The sequence below is a fragment of the Acipenser ruthenus genome, chromosome 18, assembly GCF_902713425.1.
Source record: "Acipenser ruthenus chromosome 18, fAciRut3.2 maternal haplotype, whole genome shotgun sequence".
Taxonomy (NCBI): Eukaryota; Metazoa; Chordata; class Actinopteri; order Acipenseriformes; family Acipenseridae; genus Acipenser; species Acipenser ruthenus.
Genome location: NC_081206.1, coordinates 19,252,171 through 19,270,339, shown reverse-complemented (window position 1 = coordinate 19,270,339; position 18,169 = coordinate 19,252,171). Strand labels below are relative to the sequence as shown.

Genomic DNA, 18,169 nt, shown 5'->3' with positions numbered 1-18,169 from the left:
TGCTCGAATTGGTGGTAGCCGCATTCCAGAAGCCAAGCCAATTAACTAAATGCAAAGTGAGTGAACAGAAGAAAAATCTAAATCAAATCCATATTTGGTGTGACCACCCTTTGCCTTCCAAACAGCATCAATTCTTCTAGGTACACTTGCACAAAGTCAGGGATTTTGTAGGCATATAGTCAGGTGTATGATTAAACAATTATACCAAACAGGTGCTAATGATCATCAATTCAATATGTAGGTTGAAACACAATTATTAACTGAAACAGAAACAGCTGTGTAGGAGGAATAAAACTGGGTGAGGAACAGCCAAACTCAGCTAACAAGGTGAGGTTGCTGAAGACAGTTTACTGTCAAAAGTCATACACCATGGCAAGACTGAGCACAGCAACAAGACACAAGGTAGTTATACTGCATTAGCAAGGTCTCTCCCAGGCAGAAATTTCAAGGCAGACAGGGGTTTCCAGATGTGCTGTCCAAGCTCTTTTGAAGAAGCACAAAGAAACGGGCAACATTGAGGACCGTAGACGCAGTGGTTGGCCAAGGAAACTTACTGCAGCAGATGAAATACACATCATGCTTAGTTCCCTTCGCAATCAGAAGATGTCCAACAGTGCCATCAGCTCAGAATTGGCAGAAAACAGTGGGACCCTGGTACACCCATCTACTGTCCGGAGAAGTCTGGTCAGAAGTGGCCTTCATGGAAGACTTGCAGCCAAAAAGCCATACCTCCGACGTGGAAACAAGGCCAAGCGACTCAACTATGCACGAAAACACAGGAACTGGGGTGCAGAAAAATGGTCAAAATTTGAAATATTTGGCTGTAGCAGAAGGCAGTTTGTTCACCGAAGGGCTGGAGAGCGGTACACGAATGAGTGTCTGCAGGCAACAGTGAAGCATGGTGGAGGTTCCTTGCAAGTTTGGGGCTGCATTTCTGCAAATGGAGTTGGGGATTTGGTCAGAATTAATGGTCTCCTCAATGCTGAGAAGTACAGGCAGATACTTATCCATCATGCAATACCATCAGGGAGGCATCTGATTGTCCCCAAATTTATTCTGCAGCATGACAACGACCCCAAACATACAGCGAAAGTCATTAAGAACTATCTTCAGCGTAAAGAAGAACAAGGAGTCCTGGAAGTGATGGTATGGCCCCCACAGAGCCCTGATCTCAACATCATCAAGGTCTGTCTGGGATTACATGAAGAGAGAGAAGCAGCTGAGGCTGCCTAAATCCACAGAAGAACTGTGGTTAGTTCTCCAAGATGTTTGGGGCAACCTACCTGCCGAGTTCCTTCAAAACCTGTGTGCAAGTGTACCTAGAAGAATTGATGCTGTTTTGAAGGCAAAGGGTGGTCACACCAAATATTGATTTGAATGTAGATTTTTCTTCTGTTCACTCACTTTGCATTTTGTTAATTGATAAATTTAAACTATTAACATGTCTATTTTTGAAAGCATTCTTACTTTACAGCATTTTTTCACACCTGCCTAAAACTTTTGCACAGTACTGTATATTTTCCTTAAAACTGCTTTAACATTTGACCTTTGTGCCATTGGGTACATGGCGCTAACAAAATAATTCTAGTTAATCTTACCTGATATGTATTGCTATCATTTCGTAGGCCTCACGTCTTCCTGTATGAAACACATAACGTAACGTAAAGGTAAATTCCTTTTTTTAATGGTTATTTTGAGCTTTTAGTGGAGGTCACTCCTTGTAGAAACTTTAATGTTACACTTCCAGTCAGCTTTGAGAGGTTGCTTGAAGGGATGCAAACAACAGTGATTGGTACTCGGAGCAAGCCAATGCAGGAAGCTTCTGGAAGTTCTACAGTAGTTCTTAAAAAAAAAAAAAAAATTAAAAATTTTAAAAAATATGGAAAGCATTTAGAATGTTTAGTTTTATCAGACAATGACCTTTTCTTCTTTTAATAGATATTTCTTCAGTAGAAAAAAATAACTAAATGACAACAACTTGTACTCCTAGAAGCAACTTGCATGTGTTGACTGCATTCCTTCAACAGGAAGTGTAGTATGGAAAATACATTCAAGTTGTTTTGTTCACAAATGCTATGAAAATGTGAGATCTACGATGGGATGGTAATACACATAGATAACATTTACTGGAATTACTTTTGTTAGCTCTGTGTACTTTAAGAAATGAGAATTAAGTAAGCACTTCTTTGCCTTTAGCAGATACAAGTTTTTTTTTTTTTAATTCGTTCATACAGTCAGCCTTCAATACAAGATATTACTCGTCTTCAGTAGAGTGCTGCCATGTCTTGATCTGGTTTTTGCTGTATTGGGAACAGAACGACAATGCATGCACACGCAAACTGACATCACCGCGCTTGTCTGTATGATTGCTCATTCCTTCGATGGCAAGGGACCTCCGATCCTTGCCATGATTTTACATTGCAGGAGCACAATTGCTCTGCATTGTAAGCAGCTGTACAATGTGTTAACAATCTTGTCTGTCTTCTCCCCTCAATCAGGCATTGTTTTGCAAGGTAAATTACACATGCATATCTAGCTTATACACAATGTTTGCTATACAGGATAGCCTTTTTTGGAAGGGATGCAGTCATATGCAGTAATATGCGGTAATATTTGTTTATTTTATTTCCATACAAGTAGGACTGTTATTGGATTTTGGCCCTGGAACAAGTATTTATCTCTCATTATTTGTTTATACTCTTATGTTAGACAGATTCCCATCACTGTTCTCAACTGCAACACAACCCACATAAATGTAGCTCAAGATATATTTGTTTATACCAGCTCACAGTGAAGCTGATTGGCTGACTATTGTTTAGTTTTGCCTGTTCAGTATCTTTTAATCTGACATTTTGCCTGTGGCAAGGAAAAGTTCCTGAAAATAGACCAGGAACACTGTATAACACTGAAGGCAGGGTGTAAATTCATATTCACAGTGATAATTACCATGAGACAATGTTGAGTGCACAGATACATATGCGGCATTGCATATCCTTTTTGTCAGCTGTCACACTATGAAAATAATTGTACATCTCTGTGAAAAGTTTCTTAAACATATTTGCATATTCCAGGTGAGACCTGTTCGTCTACAATTGTGCTGTAGGTATTACCTTGAATTCTCCTGATATACCCCTAAAGTTCCAGGTTTTTGTTTCAACCACTGACTGGAAACCCACTACCTTTGGGGGATAGGGAGCAATGGTATATCTTGAATTATTAAAATGGTAAGGATCGTCATCCTTTTCATTTAATCCTATTCATTTCAATGGGATCTATGGCATCATAACAGTGGTGATATCTCGGGACATTGCCACTGTTCTCTTTAAATTGTAAACACGCAATATGGCCCTCCAGGATGTGTGTCATTGTGGGATATTGACAGTTGAAAGCACAACCATCTCACAATGCACCCGAGACAATATTGCTATATTGCTTAATTATACAGCCGTAGAATTGAGCTCTACATAATCCTCAGTCCTTGTATTTATACAAACTTTAGAGTGTAACGCACTCGTTGTTGAGTAATATTTACAAGATGATGTGTATAACTTCCGCTGTCATTCACAACTTCAAACACTCAATCAAACATTTTAAGGTGAAACATATAAGGAACCAAAGGCATAAACTGAAACATGTGTCTATGTAATTTATGAGCTGTAAGTTTACATAAGGTAACTTATGAAATTAAAGAGCTCAAGATCAGGCAAGTGGTCTTTTTTTCTGTCTACATACAGTATAATCTTTGAAACATCTGTCTCGGAATCGTGTTTGCTCCAATGAGAATCACCAGTGTTTTAAACCGAAAACTGTGTACTGGTGTTTTACAAAACCAAACACAACAAACTACAAAACCAAAAACAACAAAACTGTTATTTTGGGGATAACTTTTCATTCCCAGTAAATGGAGGATAGGTGTGGGTCTCCTACATGTCAACAAAGCCTGAGTAAAACACACAAGCTGTTCCTACAGGAGGAAGTAATCCGAAATGCATTTTTCTTTCGTTATTCTGCACTCTAGGGCCTGTAACTGTTACTGAGGGGCTGTACTCCTGAAGAGGGTAATAGAATTGTGGTTGGCTGGAGTCCCAGGCCCCGAGCTTCCTGTCATACTGGTGTTACAAATTGATTTGAAGGACAGGACAGGGCCTAGTGTGCAGGGGAAGCCAACTCTTTGATGGTCTCCATGGTAACTGGCAGAGACTTGAAAGAAGTCAACCAACACTCTACAAATTCCTTTTTTCTTTTTGACTGCTGTTTAAAGCTGCCTATGACCCTACTGTATGAACATGTCCTCAATTGATACAGGTTTCTTTTTCATAGTCTGTAACATCTGAAGAGCTTATATTAGACGGTGGACTGTAGAGCTGAACCAATATAAATAAACACAGTTTCTATCATACTGTATCAACCAATTGTTACCGCAAATACTTTTTTTTTTTTTTTAATCCATCTGGAATTGCTGAGTTGTAATAGCGTTGTCACTGTGTACTTTGGATTGTTGTCACTGTGTACGATGGATTGTTGTGTGCACATAATCCGATGTATTGTACACCACAAGTTGTTTATTGCAAGCTGCATAAATATCTGCATATGTACAAGGTATGTGACCAGAGCTTAGTACCGTAGCTGCATCTACAAAGTGTTGACTTTCTAGTGGCCAAAATGAAAAAAATAGCTGTGTACTATATTTATCAGATTAACACAGATTTGACATGCATCATTTTTGTCATGTATAAAACAAGTTGCACACATCCCACTTTTTGTGCACGCTACCTCCAGGTATGTGATGGGATAAGGTTATACTGTAACAGTATGGATATTTGTAATCCCAGGACATTCTCAATTGTGCTGGTGCTGGAACATATCGATTACATTGCATGCATTATAATAGAGGGTGTGGATCCCAGCGAAGTTTAAAATAAATACATGTAATGGCTTTAGCATGTGTGCTAACAGCAGTTGAACTGTTTTGATTTAGGATTTGTGTGTCATATTTGAAGGGCTTACTAATGAGTTGGATTCAGAGGTGTGAAAACTGGTGGTCGTCTGAGAGCCCTTTCGTTCTTCTAAATTATGACAGGCTATTGATGGCCATTGGCAGCTATTCATAAATGTCTTTTTAGTACTGAGACTCTAAAGCTTAATGTCATTTCCAGCCAGACAGACTCTTTTGCTTTCATTGTGGATTCAAAGAACTTAGAAGTTGTGTTTGTGCAGGGATAACTAGAAAGGACTCATTTTAGGAAAAATCTGAAAAGATCCAGTTAGAAGTTCAAATATTTTAAATAATGTATAGTTTTTACAAACCTTTCCACAGCAAATTCGTTCAGAAGAGTGAACTAGGATTCACACCAAATTTCCACTAGAATCCTTAAATGTTTTTGGTCAGTCCTCACAATCGTGAGGATAATTGTGTTTGGTTTTATAATTTTGATAATTGCCTTCTGGTTAAATTCCCTTTCTTGAAAAGTATATACCTTCCTGCAAGGCTGTCGTTCTGTTAGCTGATAAAACAAAGTTCATGTCTCCAAATTACTGTAGTTCTGATACACAATGTTTGAAAAGTAGTATTTGTATCGCCCTTCAGTATATTGAAACACATCGGCGTATCTTCTTGAGCCACTCACCCAGTTGTGTTGAAACTTGGAATCTTAAACTTTGCATGGTGAGTTATTCCACATACTATAGATATTCCACATGCTGTAGTTATTCCACATACTGTAGTTGAAGCCAAGTACAGTATATACAGACCTGCGTCATGGCTTTAGGCCCAAGTTAAGTGGCTGAATTTCTGTTAAACTCTGCCTTACATTAATAACCTATAGCCATGACCGTAGTTCTTTTTCAGCTGTAAGACAGCTGTGTGACCTAACAATCAATTTTACATTTCAGAGTTTAAACAGCTGTCTTAAACCAGTGTTTTTGTGTATTAGAAAAAAGGTAATTTGTCTAGTTACTTTCCTGCTTTGATTTAAGTTTCTTGTTTCCTCTTTAGAAGGCTATTAAATTACAAGGATCAAATTTCTCACGTGCTGCGTACTCTGACTGCAAGCTCAAGACAGATGTTTCAAGAAAGGTCAACAGGGGTTAGGCAGCTATTGGTTTCTCCAGAAAATGTTCAGGTTCCGACTCAAACTATATAAAACAAATGCCTTGACCGAGTTTGGAAGCTGTTCTGGTTTCTGCACATGAGCGTGGTACCCAGTTCATTCTGGTGGTTTGCACTTAATGAACTACAGAAACATGTAGACCAGTTCTACTTCATTTTTCACAGAAAACAAGTTTAATTGAGGTTTTTTTTAAGGGGAATGTTGTTTTGGTTTCTATCAGATTTGCTACCGTGACCTTTGTGAATGAAACTGACTGATGCAGAGTTTATGTATCACAGAATACATGGCAGAGAAGCCAGTTCATGCTGGCTCATGTGTACAGGTAAACATGGGGGTGGGGGGGTGTGGCAAAGTGGCCGGTAAGGGGAACAGGTGTAGCGGTGATGCGGTGCAGGAGTGACAGGCAGACAACGGTAATCCAGTGAAAAATGCTTTTATTGAATTTCCAGGTCTGGTGACCGTAAATAATAAGCCCCGGCAATACACAACGATGTGTAGAGCGCGGGGATGAAAAACACAGGGTACAGTCCTGAACAAAGAAACAAAACACGTTCGCCAGTCTCATGTGTGTGCAGTCGTGCTGGTGGTGCGTGAATACACTTTTATTCTGTGACAGTTCGTGATGTGGTGATCCGGCTTGTGCTGGACCACGGCGACAGCTCCGGATGTGCTTTAGCTGTCTGGTGATTCCAAAAACACAGACAGTTATTTTACAGCGACAAACAAACACACAAACGCAAATCTTTACAGAGTAATACAGTGGCTCTCTATTACGTCCTTCTCGGTCCTTGGCTTAACCCAAACGAAGGAAAAAACAGCATTACCCTGGCCCCTATATGTAATCCCGCATGATATCTAGGTAAACGGTTGCAGCTGCCTTATTACTTGCAGCTGCCCCTCGTTTACCTGTCAAATCAATACGGTCTTACAACAGAGTCTCGCTTCTTTCCAGGCTGACCCACTTCCCGGTCCCGGAAACGAACTGTCAGGCCAGCCCTTCCAGATACTTCTCCTCCCGTTCTTTAGCGCCCTCACAGGTCGGGAGGAAGATTTATCACCAGAACTCATTGTATTTCTGTCATGGGGTCATCGGATTGAACATAGGAAAATCAACAAATGAGGGGAGGCTATTCAGCCCATCTATGCTTATCCGGTTTCTAGTAACAGATTGATCTCAAAACTTTGTCAAGTTGGGCCTTAAAGGATCCCAGTGATTCAGCATCACCTACATGACTAGGTAACCCATTCCTTTCAATATATAAGGTTCTTCTATACAGAAGGTCTTGACTGTACGCTGTATTCGTAGACCTCTAATCACTCTGCTGCTGACCAGTACGCCAGTTGGTCTGTTTTTATTGGAACGTGTCCCAAGAACAAAATCCAGAGACCCGTGTGGAAAAGAAGCTCGTGGAAAAGTTTCAAGGGTGCCGGCTAGCCTTCCTTCTCAACCGTTCTCCTTCATTGAATGACAGCCCCACAGGAAGACCTTGATGTCGGCTATGAAGCCCCTTCTCGAGTGCACTGCTAGCTTGCTTCTATAGCAGATTGCTATAACAGAAGGCTGCACAGCCACAGCTGTCATCGTATGTTAAAACTACATAGCACATTAATAACTTGGAAGGTAAATGATTACCAATAGTGTGGGGAAGTATTTTAGACAAGGGGGGGGGGGGGGGGGGGGGGGCGGAGGGGACAGGGCCAGGGCCAGGAGGAAGACACCAGCAGCCCACCCAGAAGGATTTATTATACAGTAGTAGGTTAACATACTGGCTGGGAGCATTACAAGCCACAATTGTCCTGAAATATGTGGATTTTTTGATTAAACAGGCAAGCCACTGTACTATTACACATATAATTGATTGAGCTGTTTTTTCACAAAGTTAGGGATTATGATCCACTCATTCTTAATAATTCCCCAAACCTGAAAGGTATGTTTCAGAATAATAAGGAAGAAATGACCAAGTATTATAAGAACAATCGTACCCTGTAATGTTTTGACTGGGGAGCAACTGCTCCCTGCTCCTACATGCCTACATGCCTACATGCCAACATGCCAAAACTGAGCTATGTTTAATAGTACCATACATAACTGGTGCTAAATTTAGAAATACCAATAGAAAATCGAATGACAAACATTCCGACAAAGTCTTTTTTTGTCTTAATTTTAAAAAAGACATTGAAGACACTGACTTCTGTGTGAAACATTTGTCATTGAATTACATTTTTTAGTACTTCTATGTTTTAATAGTGGTAAATACCATCTTTGTTTTTGTTACCCTATACACAACGTATTCACCCATAGTAAGAGGGGACTGCATCACATTATATTGTATTTACTAAACAGTCACACTTTTGAAGAAACTATTCAGTTTAAGGATCCGGTTGCACTAGCACGTGGATGAAGCAAATAGAACTAGTAAATCTGTAAGGCGTAAAGCGAGCAGTGTTTTATGATTTGGTGCAGATTATGAATAGATACATGGACCATGCTGTTCTCAGTAAGGAATTAAATTATGGATGTATTTTAGTGTCTAGTTACAGGCACGTTCTCTGTGCTCTTGAGGAACAGTATTCATTTTGGCACAAGCAGGTGCAATTCGAACGCCCTGATGGAAATCTCAACTGACCGCCCTGCCAGACGCAGTTTTGCTCCATTTGTTCCGATTAAATAACTGCCACGTTCTTATCCCTTTTATTAAAAGCTGAGGAACCAATTCAAAACATTTCAATCTAGAAAGTGACTGAAGAGCAGCCAGAAAGAGCTCCCAGGTTTCCCAGCTGTGAGATGAAGACTGTGTTAAAATGACCCGTTGTTAGCGTTTCTTTTTTCTTTTTTTTTTTTAATACTGGGCTGTATTCTTAGTCTTCCTATAACTTCAGCTTTCAGAAAGTTGCCAAAAATGTGAATTTCTGTGCACAATGTTACAGTGGCTGCCTCCCTCCTGACCCAGCCACCACTAGCTCAGTTGCCTGTTACCTTGATGGTCACAATTATAAGGTCAGTGTAGTTCAGCTCACTATGTCTGTAGCTTGATTGTGAGCATTGATAGGGCAGAATTGTTTTATACAGTACATCAGCCAGATGAATCTGAATTCCTACCTTGTTACTTTTGAAGTCAAAATGTGTTGACAGAAATAATAGTTCCAGCCTTACTGGATAAAGGCATCTGCCAGATAAATAAATAATAATAATAGTTGTATTATTTATTCGTAGGATTACCTGGCCCATATCATTGATACACCAGAGCTGTCTATCCGACCTGAACAAGTCTGTGCTCTCTTTGGAAACATTGAGGATATCTACGGGTTTAACAGGTAAGCAAATACCAGGTTTACTGTGTGGCAGGAAAAGGTCAACAAAACGGAAATAGGTGTGTGGGATTCAAAATCTGCAGCCAGGTGTTTTTCTTTCTTTTAAAGAAGCACACACAAGGGTTTGTACAATAATAACATCTACCATTACTGGTGTTGTCCAGGACAATGTATCCTCTGACCTTTTTTTAGTACGTAATACATTTTAATACACAATACAGACTATATGCTTGGATGTAGTATCTTTCGTATCTGGTACGCAGCTGTATTCTATGATTCTGTAGTAAAGATCCATTGCAGGTGGTATCCAGTTGAAATGAACCGTTTGTTTCACAGTCATGTCATTCATACTGATCTTTTTCTCATGCTCATTTTACTTCCTGTATTATTATTATTATTATTATTATTATTATTATTATTATTATTATTATTATTATTATTATGAATTAGTCATTTAGCAGATGCTTTTATCCAAAGCGTCTTAGACTAGGGAGTGAACTATGCATCACAACTGCTGCTGCAGAGTCACTTGCAATAGGACCTCGGTTTTACATCTCATTATTTGTTTATTTAGCAGACACCTTTATCCAAGGCGACTTACAGAGACTAGGGTGTGTGAACTATGCATCAGCTGCAGAGTCACTTACAACAACGTCTCACCCGAAAGACAGAGCAGTGGCTTAGCCGGGATTTGAACCGGGGACCTCCTAATTACAAGCCCTTTTTCTTTTCAAATTGAAAGGCAGTGTGGTCCAGTGGTTAAAGAAAAGGGATTGTAACCTGGAGGTCCCCGGTTCAAATCCCAGCTAAGCCACTGACTCATTGTGTAACCCTGAGCATGTCACTTAACCTCCTTGTGCTCCATTTTTGGGGTGAGACGTTGACTCTGCAGTTGCTGCATAGTTCACACACCCTAGTCTCTGTAAGTCACCTTGGATAAAGGCATCTGCTAAATAAACAAATAATCATAAATAAGTGACTTGCTTAAGGTCACACAGTGAGTCAGTGAGTGAGCTGGGATTTGAACCGGGGACCGCCTGGTTACAAGCCCTTTTCTTTAACCACCGGACCACACAGCCTCTCATCCTATTTGATCTGATATTCACCAAAAAATCCTATTTCTAGTTTGACTAAAATCTAAACATTAGTGAGCTGCTTGTAGCCCCTTCCCAATTTTTAACCAGTCAAGTTTGCCCTAGAGGCCTTGACAAGAACTGTTAGGTAGAAAATGGTTGAGTTGTAGATTTGGCTCTTGATCCAGTTGGGTCTATGTTCTGAACTGCAGTAGATCCAAAACCCAGAGCCCTTTACTCTGTATTAAACGTAATGCTGTCCCCCCATCACCACTAAATCTAATAAAAGTATAGAAGAAAATTGAAGTTGTAGAACGCTGCGTATATCAATGCCCATTTAGTAATTATTTTCAGTATAAGAAACTATGTTATTACTTAATAGGTATAGTCCACAATTAAACTCTCAATAGATCACCTGATGTTGACACACTGATTAGCTTATGTCTTAAAGTCCTTCATTTATCACATGCAGCCTCCAGGCTTTTTAAAGTTCTTAGGGCACTTCAATAAAACCAGTGTAGCGTCCAAACAATACAATGCTTCCATAGGCACAAGTTCAGATAAATGCCTCTCTGACTCATGGAGAGCACATTTGGTCATTGTTTCCATCAGTATTACAAGCATGTGGCAAACGTGGATGTACTGCATTTGTTCTGGTAGTTATCGTTTCTCTCGTTTCAGCCAAGAGATTAAGCTACTGTAAGCAAACCTGTGTTCAGCAGTACATGTTGAATCAGGACCACAGTGGTTTAAAATAAATAACAAAGATTACTCAGATCTGGTACTGTATCCAGTATTTATTAGACACATAGTCCTTGTTTAATCTCTGCTTGCAAACTCCTATCCTGTGCCAAGACTGATAAGAAACACAACACACCTCTTTATGAATAGCATACAAATGCCTTCTATGCAGATATAGCTGGAGGATTTGGCTGCATATTTTTTGGCTTATTTTCTTTGTGTATTCTCAAGGCTGGATGAAAGTTAAAACCTCAGGTGCGGATTAGGCACTCGTTTAGCAGTGAGCTGGCTAAGCAGTGTTAAGCAGGGTTGGGTAGGCCATTCAGCAGTCAATCTCTGGATGTTGTTTTTTCAACTGCAGACCAGAGGCTGTGTCAGTCCAGTGATGCTCAGTTAGATTTCTTTAGGAATTGCATACTAAGATGCAGGCGGGACATGAACTGTGCACCCAAGAGCATATTGTTCAGTAAGTATTTAGAAAGGCAACATTCCTGTGTTATCCGGGTAGGCAGGGGTTGCTTGCAAGGAATTAGAAAAAAAAAAGTTTTATTTTATTGGTGTAATACATTAGTGATAGTACTTTTTCATAAGAACCTTTTTCAAACTGAGAAAACGAGCTTGTGTGCCCTCATACACTTGCACATCCTGTAGTAACTGCTTTGGATTCCCAGCATTGGTTAGGGACATTGGGACATTTAAAATTATTAGCCTTTCAATAATCTTGTGGTTCCTTTGTCTGCCTGAATTAAACATTTTATACTAAATGAACTGGACTCGTTTCTTGGCTTTAGGCTGTGTTCCTGGTTCAAACACAGTTTGTGTCCTTGTCTGGTTTCATTAGCTGTTTTTTTTTTTTTTTTTTTGAATGGCTGTGATGAAAGAAAACTAAAAGCTGCCCTGGGGATTGATCAATAGTAATATTGAGATGTTGGCCTATTGATGGTGGCCTTTTAAGTGAAGAAGGTGGCCATGCACACAGTAGAGAGAAGGTTTCAATGGTATCCCTACAGTTAAAACTAAAATGAGGGACATAGCCAAACTGAACTGTAAAACTAGGTTTTTATTTAAGGTTGAAAATTAGCCTGCTTTTATGTGAAACTGGTAAGAGTTTATTTTAAAAGATTTGGGTCTAATGAGCTTATTCTCTTTTCTTTTCTTTTTCACTTATTTATAATATGTGTCCAGCATTGGAATCCCATTAAAACGCTACCTTTGCAGCAGTAACCTGTTTCCAACACATACTGTCGACTTTATACATTATACAGTAGAACCTCGGAGTTAAGGGAATGGGGGGTTGTTTGTAAGTCTGAAATGTCTGTGACCTGAGTTTTCAGTGGTTATTATAAATGTGTACACCTGCTATCTACAGCCTTCATCTGGCAAATAAAACAAGGATACAGCCCAGTAATGCAATAATCATATTGCTGTGGTTCTAAAGTCTGTAAAACAGTACTGTAAATGGAAAAAAGACTACATTTAAGTTCCCATTGAAATCATAACTGTAGCAAAAACACAGATTTAAACATCCAGGAAAACCTGGGTTAACGTAGTGTGTGTTTTTAAACAAAATGCATTCACGCAGCTTGCTCAGTCATTCAGGCTCTTTTGGCTTGGAAAAAAAAAACTGTGCTTTGTTTAAAACTATAAAATGTTCCTAGTAAAAAAGCCTGTACTTGTTTTGAAATGTGCCTCACCTTTGTCTGGATACGTTTGTTGGTACAGTAATGTTGCTGCCTTCATGAACAGCTCAGCACTTATAGGAGTGCCTATCTGGTTGCATTGCATGCATGGCTGAGTGGTGATTTTTTTTGGTTCAACACGGTAAGCAAACGAGTGGTAGTGTGTACTTGTTTCAGCCCTCCAGTGCATGTTCATGCTCTCCAGTGTCATGGTTTTTATGTTGCTGTGGTTTTGTTTTTTTAAACCCATTCTGTGACTTTCTTCTCTGCATATGCATGTTATTTGAGGTTTCCCATTTCATGGACATTTATGTTCAGCTGGTCAGCCTGAAACAAACAAAGCAGTGTGTCTGTGACGAGCCAAATACAGTAACTACAAAAGCCAGCTTTAAAAATAGCTGCTGCCTTGACTTATTAAAACTTGTAAGAGGAGGTCTGTGTAGGGGAGAGCTGCTTGTAAAACCATCTCTGTAATTTACTGGCCATTTTGAATGATTTTATTACTGTATTCACATACCGTTCATATAAAAAATTAAATAATGGCTGGATATTTTCGAGAAACTCTTCATCAAACTCCACTGCTTTTGTTGGCTTATTCCCCGCGTCCAATACATTTTAGCATTTATAATGACAATGTTAGCAATAAAAATGAATTCCAGTTAATTTAAATGTGGCAACTAGCTGTCAGACCTGGAAATAATGATGCATTTAAAAAAGGAAGAAAAGTTCACTGTATTTTGTTGCAAGAGAAGGACAGCTTGCAGTGTGATTCCTATCTGTGCTGTTACTGGATCGGAGCACCTCTCCGGATGTTTCAATACATAAAAACTCCAGAGGAGGCAATACCAAGAATCAGTCAAGTCACTATTTGGACAGTATAAAAAAATAAATAAAAGCCCTAATTTTAAAAGCTGACTTGTTCATCTACACATTTTCAAAAAATGCAGTAAACTCTGAAAAAAGGAATTAATGCTGAAAAACAGAAGCCCTAAATATACGTTATGTAGCATTCCATAGTAATGTTAAGTGTGTGTTAAAGTTATGCTTTTTTCTTTTTTATTTTAAGTGAACTTTTGCAAGCTCTGGACATGTGTGAAAACGACCCTGTGGCTATTGCACAATGCTTTGTAGAGAAGGTGAGTTTTACTAGGCTTTCTATAAAAATAGAAATTATACAGACAGTAACAGACAGTGACAAATGGACGACCTGGTTTGATAATAGTTCTAATATACAGTTTAAAAGATGGGGCTAAACAGAGTTTCATACAAACTCAACCTCATGAGGTAACACAGGGATGAATGAAAGATGAGGACGTTACAACTAATATCATCATCCCATTATGAAAATTTGCAGCATCCTGTATATCTTAGCTGATTTTAATGTGCATCTGTGTCTGTATGTCCTTAATGTACTGTATCCTTGCCACTTCACAGCTACAGTAGTTTGAAAGCTTAGTCATCACTGTATTTATCCCAACCCATAAACTGTAAACTGTATACTGCTTGTACTGTATGATATCATTGCCATTGACTGCTATACTGAAACTCTAGATGTATGCTATAGTTATTTTTTTTTAAAGTTCTTACACATCCTGGAAAATGTTAATGTTTTGTTTGTTTGTTTTTAGAGTGATTATTTTGATATCTACACTCAGTACTGCACCAACTACCCCAAGTAAGTCGACACAGTATGTGGTTTACTGTTTTCATGTATCCAGTTCCAGTTGCTCATGCATAACATAGAATCCCATCTCCTGTGCATTAAAGTGCACCTAGTTACAGTCCAGCGTTTTCAACATTTCATACTGAATTCAATTACAGGTTGCTAACCTTAAACACAATTGCATTCTTTTAGGGACTGGTTGTGTATTATTATGTTTGCAGGGATGTTTTGTGACCTGACTTTGAAATTGCCAGGTGCAGATAGCCATTTGCAAGTAACAAATGTGGAATTTGTTGTAGACAAGGTTTTTTTTATTTTTAGATTAGCCTTTCATTTGGTCCTGTGTTTATGTATGAGAATTGACATTTAGGTTGGCTAGTCTCAATAACTGTCTTTTGCTGCCACCTACTGGTGAACAATTTATTTATTTATTATTAATTTGTTTATTTATTTTGTTAAAACACCTATTCATAAAACTTAAGATATGTAATTATTGAATGCTGTTAACAAAAGCAAATACCAATTAGAAGAAGCCTTTTTACTTCAAGGTTTGATTTTAATCAAGAGCCATTGACAGTCACTTTTGTTCTAATAATAAGTGCACAGTACTTAATGGTGAGATAACGGTGAATCATAACCTCAAGTGGTTAGAGAAATATTGCCTTGTAATTAGCTGGTACCAACCATCGCAGGGTCAACACTAGGTCAGGTAAGATTTTAGCCAAAATCTACCCTTTTAATGACTTTACAAATATAATATTCTGGCTGCTCTGTCCTTGAGCTGGGTGAAAACTAGCTTGTGTCTTACAGCATGCTTGTTATAGAAGGTCAAATAAGGATCTGTAAACAGTAGGGCTAATCTTAATTTAATGTAATACAAGATACCTGCTATATATATAATATCTGGTGGATCCAAATATTAAATTATGAACCAACCTATCATTTGGTTTACTTTTAAAGACACTAAATACACTGTGACACACACTGTTAGAAATGTTGCTTTTGTTAATGGCCTCCACTGTTATTGATTTAAGGCGGTGATATTTAGATCAGCTGTCATTCAGTTAAATAGAGCCCCCTCTCTTATAGTAGGACTGTCTGAATCTGATATTCAAGGCGTTCAGTCAAACATGCTCTTGAGGAGAAAGCTGTTTTACCGTGAACGACAGAGTCAACACTAATCCTCAAGGGAAACTAACCCATTACTTCCAAACATTGTTGGTGTAGCCACCCACAGCCTTTTAAACATAACAGGTTCAATACATAGATTTACTTTGAATTTCATGTCTCCATCGAGGTCTGAATCAATATACTTTTTCAAACTGCTATTTTTAATAGGTCATTATTTATTGAATTTTCAGTATGTAGCCAAAAATGAACAATCAGGGTCACAATCCATAGCATCTAGTTTACAGGATGACTGTAGTCAATGCAGGGTCAAGGCTTTTTTAATTATATAATTGACATATATCATTTTTAAAGGGCAATTTCAGTAGTGTAAGACTGCGCTGTGTTTGGTGCCAGCAAATAGATTCTAGCCATGGTGCTGTTAGACCTGTATGTTGTGTTGAAAATGTAATTTAAGGGTCGTGTAATTTTGAAAATGAATGTAATTTAAGAGTGAAAGAAAAATGTTATTTAATTTCCTTTATTTTCCTGCAGCTCTGTTGCTGCCTTGACAGAGTGCATGAGGGACAAGTTTCTGGCCAAGTTTTTTCGAGAGAGACAGGCATCGCTGAAGCGCTCCCTCCCACTGGGGTCCTATCTGCTCAAACCCGTCCAGAGGATCCTAAAATACCACTTGCTGCTCCAGGTAAGCTAGCACTCCACACAGACTGACCAGCACTGACCAAGAGAGTCAAGCTTAGTTACACTGTGGTGTTCAAATGAGAACCAAAATTGCAAGGACTTGTGTAAGTATCATTTATTTAGTTGATTTATTTTAGGTTTTTTTTAACATGTTTTATGTGCTGAGTCAGGCTTGTGAAAATCTCCTTCCACCCGCTCTTCAGAAAAGCAACAAGAAAAAAAAATGTATATGGAAATATAATTGTGGGTAATATCATCACAGATCTACGGACTGAGTTGTTGGTCTGCATTCCAACCTGTTTAGCTGTCACAACCAACCAATAACCTTGCCTTATGAAACAAGAGTTCTTCCCTATGGCATGCCATTCGAAGAGGGAAACGGTATGCTAGCAACAAACAAGCATTGATGGGCCAAACGTAGGCTTCTCTCTCCAGCATTTTTTTCTTATTTTCTTGTGTTCAACCCAGCATTTCTCATTATTACTTCCTGCAGGAGATTGCCAAGCATTTTGACCCGCAGGAGCTTGGCTATGAAGTGGTGGAGGAGGCGATTGACACCATGACTGGGGTAGCCTGGTATATCAACGACATGAAGAGGAAGCACGAGCATGCTGTGAGGCTGCAGGTGAGAGCTCACTGCCCGGTTGAAACACTCGTCTTCATTGGAGTTTTATTATGTGCAGCGCTTCCAAAGTGCTAACATACGGTTTCCACCTCCTGGCCTATCCATTCCAGATATTTCCAACCAGGTCCTAAATTAGTCAGCAGCTAAGTGTCTTGGTATTTGGCCATTTTTCACCTAAATAAATACATTTAGAAGTGATATGGTGTTGTGTTTGTATTGCTTTTTTGGCTTCCCTAACAAGTGGTTGTATGTTGGTTAAGTATGTGTGTATGCTGATGTCAGTTGCTTGGGGGAACTCACTACAGTACTTTTATGCTGAAGGTTGAAAGCAAGGAAAACCACTGTACTAGCATCATAATACAGATCCGCAGAGCAATTGGCACATTTATTGCATTTCAAGCAGACTGCACTGAGTGCAGTATAAACTAACTTGTACCAAGTTGATGTGGCATAAAAGGTACAGCTTCTGTGGTTAAATGAGGCACCTCATAACTATTTTAGTAAGCTTCAAACTTTCATTTCAAGCTGTTCTGAGGCCTCTAGTTTCTTTGTGGGATATAGTTTTTTTTTTTTTTTTCCTCAAGCCTACATGCTGATATCAAATACCTGGCTAAAGAGAAAGATCTATAAATCTCCTGGTTACAAAAGCACAACATGACATCCGGTTTAACTACAAAGCCTTGACCGAAAGAGCCTTTGTGATCTGACTTTGCAATAAATGAGTTAGCTGGGCATTAAAGGCCAAGTATAAAAATAATGGGTTTGCTGATGTTTTCCCTCACGTTTTAAAGTTATTTGTAGTCTGCGGGATACTACACAACAGACAGGTTCAGTCTTATGTGGTCTGAATACAAAGATACCACTACACTCTAATGCAAGCATTCAAAGTCATCCCTAACTTAACTACTCTGTGCAAACTACATGGATATAGTCATTTATGCAAACCATTTTGGTTCACATTTGAAAATATGTATACATACCTTATATTTATAAATCTTTGTGATGGTATAAAAAATAGAACAGTATTTGACTGACAGATAAGATCAATTACCAAGGTAATGCCAGGGATTTATTGCCATTAGAAACTGTAAACAGTGGATTTATTTTAATTATGTCCCCAATTTACAGGTTTATTTACCTTTCTAAATGCTGTACTC

The 18,169-nt window shown here is 38.8% G+C and overlaps 1 protein-coding gene across 1 annotated transcript in view; it reads left to right on the top strand.

The window, feature by feature from the left end:
- The window catches only part of LOC117421042 (pleckstrin homology domain-containing family G member 3-like), a 53,650-nt gene that overhangs the window by 19,005 nt on the left and 16,476 nt on the right, over positions 1 to 18,169 (top strand). Inside the window, exons 3-7 of the mRNA XM_058991427.1 lie at positions 9,325 to 9,425; positions 13,982 to 14,051; positions 14,544 to 14,590; positions 16,241 to 16,391; positions 16,881 to 17,012. Coding sequence (XP_058847410.1) covers positions 9,325 to 9,425; positions 13,982 to 14,051; positions 14,544 to 14,590; positions 16,241 to 16,391; positions 16,881 to 17,012 — 501 coding nt within the window. The remainder of the gene's footprint in view (positions 1 to 9,324; positions 9,426 to 13,981; positions 14,052 to 14,543; positions 14,591 to 16,240; positions 16,392 to 16,880; positions 17,013 to 18,169) is intronic.